This window comes from Malus sylvestris, chromosome 7 (genome assembly GCF_916048215.2).
Source record: "Malus sylvestris chromosome 7, drMalSylv7.2, whole genome shotgun sequence".
Classification (NCBI taxonomy): domain Eukaryota; kingdom Viridiplantae; phylum Streptophyta; class Magnoliopsida; order Rosales; family Rosaceae; genus Malus; species Malus sylvestris.
The window spans coordinates 30,673,469-30,682,770 of record NC_062266.1 but is presented as its reverse complement, the minus strand read 5'-3'; the positions used below and the strand labels follow the sequence as shown (position 1 = coordinate 30,682,770).

The 9,302-nt window shown below is 45.7% G+C and overlaps 1 protein-coding gene across 1 annotated transcript; it reads left to right on the top strand.

Moving 5' to 3' along the window:
* Positions 1–1,022: 1,022 nt before the first annotated feature.
* On the top strand, positions 1,023–9,001 carry LOC126629043 (uncharacterized). The gene is made up of 2 exons (XM_050298940.1): positions 1,023–1,958; positions 8,693–9,001. Exons 1-2 carry the CDS (start codon positions 1,506–1,508, stop codon positions 8,912–8,914), a joined length of 675 nt encoding a protein of 224 aa, XP_050154897.1. The 5' UTR covers positions 1,023–1,505; the 3' UTR covers positions 8,915–9,001.
* The last annotated feature ends 301 nt before the right edge of the window (positions 9,002–9,302 follow it).

Sequence of the window (9,302 nt, the reverse complement as noted above, 5' to 3'; positions counted from 1 at the left end):
TAGTGGGAGCTGCAAACTTCACGTGCTCAACTTTAGCAGAGACTTTGGCAAAGTTATATGTGGTACCCATAAGCTATTGTTGCGTGTGGGAAGTGGGTGATTGAACAGTAAGATTCATGTGCTTTCTACTTCACCAGAAGTCTTCGACAAAATGCTCATAATTTCCGCAAAGCTGAGTGTGCGTGTGACAAGTGCTGACAAGGCTAGAAAAGTAGGTGCCTCTTCGATTTCTGAGATCGGCCCTCGTGGTCTCTGAGCAGCCCAGCTTTTGAGAAAGCGAGCGCCTCTTCGATTGATTCGGAGAACGATGCCTCTTCGATTTTTGAGAAAGTAATCATGCTGGGGGTCTGGCTTTCGAGATTCGGGGAGCAGTGTCTTTTCGATTTTTGAGAAAGTAATCATGTTGGGAGTCTGGCTCTCGAGATTCGGAGAACGGTGCCTCTTCGATTTTGGAGCAAGCAATCTTGGTGGGAGTGTTTTCTCGAATGTGAGTAAAGGTTGGGCATGTTTGCTAGTCTACCTTGCCACGAAGCACAGAGGTTGACACACAGGGACTTTCCAATTATCCAGCAATGGTACTGTTCCTTTACCCTCTCTTCGATTTTTGAGAAAGTAGTCATGTTGGGAGTCTGGCTCTCGAGATTCGGAGGACGGTGCCTCTTCGATTTTGGAGCAAGCAATCTTATTGGGAGTGTTTTCTCGAATGTGAGTAAAGGTTGGGCATGTTTGCTAGTCTACCTTGCCACGAGGCACAGAGGTTGACACACAGGGACTTTCCAATTATCCAGTAGTGGTATTGTTCCTTTACCCTTGTGGGTAATAATATGGTAGCTAGACCTTCAAAATTTATGGGTCTAAACTTTGTTAGTGCTGTTTCTTTGCTATTGTTTTACCCTTCTTGGTCAGAGCGATGTAGTGGGAGCTGCAAGCTTCACGTGCTCAACTTTGGCAGAGAACTTTGGCAAAGTTATCTGTGGTACCCATGAGCTATTGTTGCGTGTGGGAAGTGGGTGATAGGACAGTAAGATTCATGTGTTTTCTACTTCCCCAGAAATCTTCGACAGAATACCCATAATTTCCGCAAAGCTGAGTGTGCGTGTGACAGGTGCTGACAAGGCTGGAAAAGTAGGTGCCTCTTCGATTTCTGAGATCGGCCCTCGTGGTCTCTGAGGAGCCCAGCTTTTGAGAAAGCGAGCGCCTCTTCGATTTCTGAGATCGGCTTTCGTGGTCTTTGAGCAGCCCAACTTTTAAGAAAGCAAACACCTCTTCGATTTATGAGATCAACCCTCGTGGTCTCTAAGCAGCCCAGCTTTTGAGAAAGCAAACGCCTCTTCGATTTCTGAGCAGGCGCCTCTTCGATGTCTGAAGCTCTGTCGAGTGCAGCTTTTTATAGGGGCTGGCATTAAGTTCCAAAGCACACTTGAATCTCCACCAGTAGAAGCTCCATTCTTGCACTTCTAAGATCTTGATTTGTCCGACCTCTTCTCTCTTCAACACCTTTGAAAATGTCTGGCCCCTCCGACCGTCGTTTTGACTTGAACCTTGTTGAAGAGGCAGCCCCGCCTTCTCCAGACAACATATGGCGCCCATCCTTCGTTTCCCCTACTGGTTCTCTTACCGTTGGGGATTCCGTGATGAAGAATGATATGACCGCTGCGGTGGTGGCCAGGAACCTTCTCACTCCCAAAGATAACAGACTACTTTCCAAACGGTCTGATGAGTTAGCTGTTAAGGATTCGCTGGCTCTCAGTGTTCAGTGTGCAGGTTCTGTGTCTAATATGGCCCAACGCCTATTTGCTCGAACCCGCCAAGTTGAATCATTGGCGGCCGAAGTGATGAGTCTCAAACAGGAGATTAGAGGGCTCAAGCATGAGAATAAACAGTTGCACCGGCTCGCACATGACTATGCTACAAACATGAAGAGGAAGCTTGACCAGATGAAGGAAACTGATGGTCAGGTTTTACTTGATCATCAGAGATTTGTGGGTTTGTTCCAGAGGCATTTATTGCCTTCGTCTTCTGGGGCTTTACCGCGTAATGAAGCTCCAAATGATCAACCTCTGATGCCTCATCCTTCTAGGGTTCTGTCCAATACTGAGGCTCCGAATGATCCCCCTCCGATGCCTTCTCTTTCTGGGGCTCTACCGACTGCTGAGACTTATCCTAAGCAACCTTTGTGAAGGCTCCATCTTGTTTGTTTATTTTGACTCATGTATATATACATATTTGTAGCTTATCGGGGATATCAATAAATAAGCTTTCCTTCATTTCAACGTATTTTGTTAAATACACCAAAGCCTTCTTTGCTAAGTTCTTTGAATTTTCTTTTGTTGAAGCTTGTATGTTGAAGCTTTCTGAGTAGAGCATGTAGGTTGGGGTAGTGTTCCCTTAATTTTCCGAGTGAGGAAAATTTCTCGGTTGGAGACTTGGAAAATCCAAGTCACTGAGTGGGATCGGCTATATGAATCTTAGAACGCCATTGTGCTCGGTCCTGTGTCATGTCCTTCGTTAGATCCAAGTACTCTAAGTCTTTTCTTAGAGTCTCTTCCAAAGTTTTCCTAGGTCTTCCTCTACCCCTTCGGCCCTGAACCTTTGTCCCATAGTCGCATCTTCTAATCGGAGCGTCAGTAGGCCTTCTTTGCACATGTCCAAACCACCGTAACCGATTTTCTCTCATCTTTCCTTCAATTTCGGCTACTCCTACTTTACTCCGGATATCCTCATTCCTAATCTTATCCTTTCTCGTGTGCCCACACATCCAACGAAGCATCCTCATCTCCGCTACACCCATTTTATGTACGTGTTGATGCTTCACCGCCCAACATTCTGTGCCATACAGCATCGCCGACCTTATTGCCGTCCTATAAAATTTTCCCTTGAGCTTCAGTGGCATACGGCGGTTACACAACACGCCAGATGCACTCTTCCACTTCATCCATCCAGCTTGTATTCTATGGTTGAGATCTCCATCTAATTCTCCGTTCTTTTGCAAGATAGATCCTAGGTAACGAAAACGGTCGCTCTTTGGTATTTCTTGATCTCCGATCCTCACCCCTAACTCGTTTTGGCCTCCATTTGCACTGAACTTGCACTCCATATATTCTGTCTTTGATCGGCTTAGGCGAAGACCTTTAGATTCCAACACTTCTCTCCAAAGGTTAAGCTTTGCATTTACCCCCTCCTGAGTTTCATCTATCAACACTATATCGTCTGCGAAAAGCATACACCAAGGAATATCATCTTGAATATGTCCTGTTAACTCATCCATTACCAACGCAAAAAGGTAAGGACTTAAGGATGAGCCTTGATGTAATCCTACAGTTATGGGAAAGCTTTCGGTTTGTCCTTCATGAGTTCTTACGGCAGTCTTTGCTCCTTCATACATATCCTTTATAGCTTGGATATATGCTACTCGTACTCCTTTCTTCTCTAAAATCCTCCAAAGAATGTCTCTTGGGACCCTATCATACGCTTTTTCCAAATCTATAAAGACCATGTGTAAATCCTTTTTCCCATATCTATATCTTTCCATCAATCTTCGTAAGAGATAGATTGCCTCCATGGTTGAGCGCCCTGGCATGAACCCGAATTGGTTGTCCGAAACCCGTGTCTCTTGCCTCAATCTATGCTCAATGACTCACTCCCAGAGCTTCATTGTATGACTCATTAACTTAATACCCCTATAGTTCATGCAATTTTGTATGTCGCCCTTATTCTTGTAGATAGGCACCAAAGTGCTCGTTCTCAGTGGCCGTGATCATATGCTTGTTATGGTGTGGTGTTTGGGAGGTGGCTCCGATGGCGAAGGCGAACACGTCGCCGAGCCAGTGTAAGCAGGAGGTGGGCCGTCTCCGTGATGAATGCAGGAGCGCTATACTTCCAGGACGTAATCCTTCTGCGCTCTGCTGCCAAATTGTTAGGGCTGCTCATGTTGAGTGTGTGTGCCCTTATGTCACCCCCAAGGTGGCCAATTTGATCCCCGTCGGACGTACAATTAAGCAGATTGAAGGTTGTGGAAGAAGTGTCCCTCGCAACTTCAAGTGTGGGAATGAGTTCTCTCCACGTCTAAACTCTATATCTGATCCAACAACAACAACAACAACAACAACAAAGCCTTTTCCCACTAAGTGGGGTCGGCTATATGAATCCTAGAACGCCATTGCGCTCGGTTTTGTGTCATGTCCTCCGTTAGATCCAAGTACTCTAAGTCTTTTCTTAGAGTCTCTTCCAAAGTTGTCCTAGGTCTTCCTCTACCCCTTCGGCCCTGAACCTCTGTCCCGTAGTCACATCTTCGAACCGGAGCGTCAGTCGGCCTTCTTTGCACATGTTCAAAATCACCGGAGCCGATTTTCTCTCATCTTTCCTACAATTTCGGCTACTCCTACTTTACCTCGGATATCCTCATTCCCAATCTTATCATTTCTCGTGTGCCCACACATCCCACGAAGCATCCTCATCTCCGCTACACCCATTTTGTGTACGTGTTGATGCTTCACCACCCAACATTCTGTGCCATACAACATCGCTAGCCTTATTGCCGTCCTATAAAATTTTCCCTTGAGCTTCAGTGGCCTACGACGGTCACACAACACGCCGGATGCACTCTTTCCATCCAGCTCGTATTCTATGGTTGAGATCTCCATCTAATTCTCCGTTCTCTTGCAAGATAGATCCTAGGTAGCGAAAACGATCGCTTTTTGTGATCTTCGCTAGATTGCTCCGGTCATTAGTGTGGATAAGTATATAAATGGATAGAGATAGGAAAGCAAACACAAGATGTACGTGGTTCACCCAGATTGGCTACGTCCACGGAATAGAAGAGTTCTCATTAATTGTGAAGGGTTTACACAAGTACATAGGTTCAAGCTCTCATTTAGTGAGTACAAGTGAATGATTTAGTACAAATGACATTAGGAAATATTGTGGGAGAATGATCTCGTAATCACGAAACTTCTAAGTATCGGAGTGTGGTGTCGTCTTGACTTGCCTTATCTGTCTCATAGGTAGATGTGGCATCTTCTCTGGAAGTACTCTTCCTCCATCCAGGGGTGGTATCTTTAACTGGTGGAGATGCACAAGGTAATGTATCAATTTCACTTGAAGCTTACTTGTAGTTTCAGGCTTGGTCAAGCGCGATACAAACCATGTAGTAGGAGTCCCCCAAGTCGCCGAGCTAGGGGGTCTGCTGAAAGAGGTGACAGACAAGGTAAGCAATCAGAGCTCCGACTGATTGTTCACCTTCTCCCCATCTTGCAGCAGCATGAAGGATAAAGAGAAGAAAAATGAGAAGAGATGATATGAGATACTTTTGCTTTTGAAGAAGTAACTTTCCACAGGCTTATTCTTGAACTGAGCTGGAGGGTTTTCTGGTTTCCTCCAGAGTATAAGGCCGACTGAAGAATTTGAGGGTCAAAACAAGTCCATCAAATCTAGAGTACGTTCCACCCTGCTGATATGGGATACTTTTGCTTTTGACAGAGTAATGAATGTATCGGCACGTGTGCTGTTACGCTTGTCTCCACATGCTTCCTTGTATCCTTCGCACTTGCCCTATCTGTTCCTCAAGCAGATGCAGAATCTTCCCTGGAAACATAAGATGTTGAAGATGAGTACTCGAGAGCAATGCCAGGTAAGTAATCAGGTAAGGGGTTCCAGGCAGTCAGTTCCTGGCTGGAAGCTTGATTCCAAGTGCTGACTGATTGCTCTCTTTCTCTTTGTCTTGCAGGTAAAAACAAGGCCAAAAGAAAAGACAGGGAAAAAGCATGATATGGGATACTCTTGCTTTTAACCCTGATGATATGAGATATTCTTGCTCTAGTATAGCTTGTTTGCAGAGGTATTATCGGGGGGAAAGAAAGCTGAATATTTCGAAAGGCTTCGTTGGGAGTGCCCTCTCAGATATGATGAAGGGTTGAGCATTTTTGCAGGTCTGCCTGTCCGTTGGGGATGGAGGTCGACATATATAGGAGTCTCCCTAACAAGAAGTAGTAATGCTATTCCTTTACCCTGCTTGGTCATAGCACGGTAGTGGGAGCTGCCAGTTTCACATGTTTTAACTCTGTCAGAGCACTTTGAAAAAGTGGTCTGTGGTATCTGGCTCTCGAGATTCGGAGAACGATGCCTCTTCGATTTTTGAGAAAGCAATCATGCTGGGGGTATGACTCTCGAGATTCGGAGAGCAGTGTCTCTTCGATTTTTGAGGAAGTAATCATGTTGGGAGTCTGGCTCTCGAGATTCGGAGGGTGGTGCCTCTTCAATTTTGGAGCAAGCAATCTTGTTGGGAGTGTTGTCTCGAATGTGAGTAAAGGTTGGGCATGTTTGCTAGTCTACCTTGCCACGAAGCACAAAGGTTGACACACAGGGACTTTCCAATTATCCAGCAATGGTACTGTTCCTTTACCCTCTCTTCGATTTTGAGAAAGTAGTCATGTTGGGAGTCTGGCTCTCGAGATTCGGAGGACGGTGCCTCTTCGATTTTGGAGCAAGCAATCTTATTGGGAGTGTTTTCTCGAATGTGAGTAAAGGTTGGGCATGTTTGCTAGTCTACCTTGCCACGAAGCACAGAGGTTGACACACAGGGACTTTCCAATTATCCAGCAGTGGTACTGTTCCTTTACAATTGTGGGTAATAATATGGTAGCTAGACCTTCAAAATTTATGTGTCTAAACTTTTGTTAGTGCTGTTTCTTTGCTATTCTTTTACCTTTCTTGGTCAGAGCGATGTAGTGGGAGCTGCAAGCTTCACGTGCTCAACTTTGGCATAGAACTTTGGCAAAGTTATTTGTGGTACCCATGAGCTATTGTTGCGTGTGGGAAGTGGGTGATTGAACAGTAAGATTCATGTGCTTTCTACTTCACCAGAAGTCTTCGACAGAATGCCCATAATTTCTGCAAAGCTGAGTGTGCGTGTGACAGGTGTTGACAAGGCTAGAAAAGTAGGTGCCTCTTCGATTTCTGAGATCGGCCCTCGTGGTCTCTGAGCAGCCCAGCTTTTGAGAAAGCGAGCGCCTCTTCGATTGATTCGGAGAACGATGCCTCATCGATTTTTGAGAAAGCAATCATGCTGGGGGTCTGGCTCTCGAGATTCAGGGAGCAGTGTCTCTTCGATTTTTGAGAAAGTAATCATGTTGGGAGTCTGGCTCTCGAGATTCGGAGGGCGGTGCCTCTTCGATTTTGGAGCAACCAATCTTGTTGGGAGTGTTTTCTCGAATGTGAGTAAAGATTGGGCATGTTTGCTAGTCTACCTTGCCACGAAGCACAGAGGTTGACACACATGGACTTTCCAATTATCCAGCAATGGTACTGTTCCTTTACCCTCTCTTCGATTTTTAAGAAAGTAGTCATGTTGGGAGTCTGGCTCTCGAGATTCGGAGGACGGTGCCTCTTCGATTTTGGAGCAAGCAATCTTATTGGGAGTGTTTTCTCGAATGTGAGTAAAGGTTGGGCATGTTTGCTAGTCTACCTTGCCACGAAGCACAGAGGTTGACACACAGGGACTTTCCAATTATCCAGCAGTGGTACTGTTCCTTTACCCTTGTGGGTAATAATATGGTAGCTAGACCTTCAAAATTTATGGGTCTAAACTTTGTTAGTGCTGTTTCTTTGCTATTCTTTTACCCTTCTTGGTCAGAGCGATGTAGTGGGAGCTGCAAGCTTCACGTGCTCAACTTTGGCAGAGAACTTTGGCAAAGTTATCTGTGGTACCCATGAGCTATTGTTGCGTGTGGGAAGTGGGTGATTGAACAGTAAGATTCATGTGTTTTCTACTTCCCCAGAAGTCTTTGACAGAATGCCCATAATTTCCGCAAAACTGAGTGTGCGTGTGACAGGTGCTGACAAGGCTGGAAAAGGCTGGAAAAGTAGGTGCCTCTTCGATTTCTGATATCGGCCCTCGTGGTCTCTGGGGAGCCCAGCTTTTGAGAAAGCGAGCGCCTCTTCGATTTTTGAGATCGGCCTTCGTGGTCTTTGAGCAGCCCAACTTTTGAGAAAGCAAACGCCTCTTCGATTTCTGAGATCAACCCTCGTGATCTCTAAGCAGCCCAGCTTTTGAGAAAGCAAACGCCTCTTCGATTTCTGAGCAGGCGCCTCTTCGATTTCTGAAGCTTCGTCGAGTGCAGATTTTTATAGGGGCTGGCATTAAGTTCCAAAGCACACTTGAATCTCCACCAGTAGAAGCTTCATTCTTGCACTTCTAAGATCTTGATTTGTCCGACCTCTTCTCTCTTCAACACCTTTGAAAATGTCTGGCCCCTCCGACCGTCGTTTTGACTTGAACCTTGTTGAAGAGGCAGCCCCGCCTTCTCCAGACAACATATGGCGCCCATCCTTCGTCTCCCCTACTGGTCCTCTTACCGTTGGGGATTCCGTGATGAAGAATGATATGACCGCTGCGGTGGTGGCCAGGAACCTTCTCACTCCCAAAGATAACAGACTACTTTCCAAACGGTCTGATGAGTTAGCTGTTAAGGATTCGCTGGCTCTCAGTGTTCAGTGTGCAGGTTCTGTGTCTAATATGGCCCAACGCCTATTTGCTCGAACCCGCCAAGTTGAATCATTGGCGGCTGAAGTGATGAGTCTCAAACAGGAGATTAGAGGGCTCAAGCATGAGAATAAACAGTTGCACCGGCTCGCACATGACTATGCTACAAACATGAAGAGGAAGCTTGACCAGATGAAGGAAACTGATGGTCAGGTTTTACTTGATCATCAGAGATTTGTGGGTTTGTTCCAAAGGCATTTATTGCCTTCGTCTTCTGGGGCTGTACCGCGTAATGAAGCTCCAAATGATCAACCTCTGATGCCTCCTCCTTCTAGGGTTCTGTCCAGTACTGAGGCTCCAAATGATCCCCCTCCGGTGCCTTCTCTTTCGGGGGCTCTACCGACTGCTGAGACTTCTCCTAAGCAACCTTTGTGAAGGCTCCCTCTTGTGTGCTTATTTTGACTCATGTATATGTACATATTTGTAGCTTATCGGGGATATCAATAAATAAGCTTTCCTTCATTTCAACGTATTGTGTTAAATACACCAAAGCCTTCTTCGCTGAGTTCTTTGAATTTTCTCTTGTTAAAGCTTGTATGTTGAAGCTTTCTGAGTGGAGCATGTAGGTTGGGGTAGTGTTCTCTTAATTTCCCGAATGAGGAAAACTTCTCGGTTGGAGACTTGGAAAATCCAAGTCACTGAGTGGGATCGGCTATATGAATCTTAGAACGCCATTGTGCTCGATCCTGTGTCATGTCCTTCGTTAGATCCAAGTACTCTAAGTCTTTTCTTAGAGTCTCTTCCAAAGTTTTCCTAGGTCTTC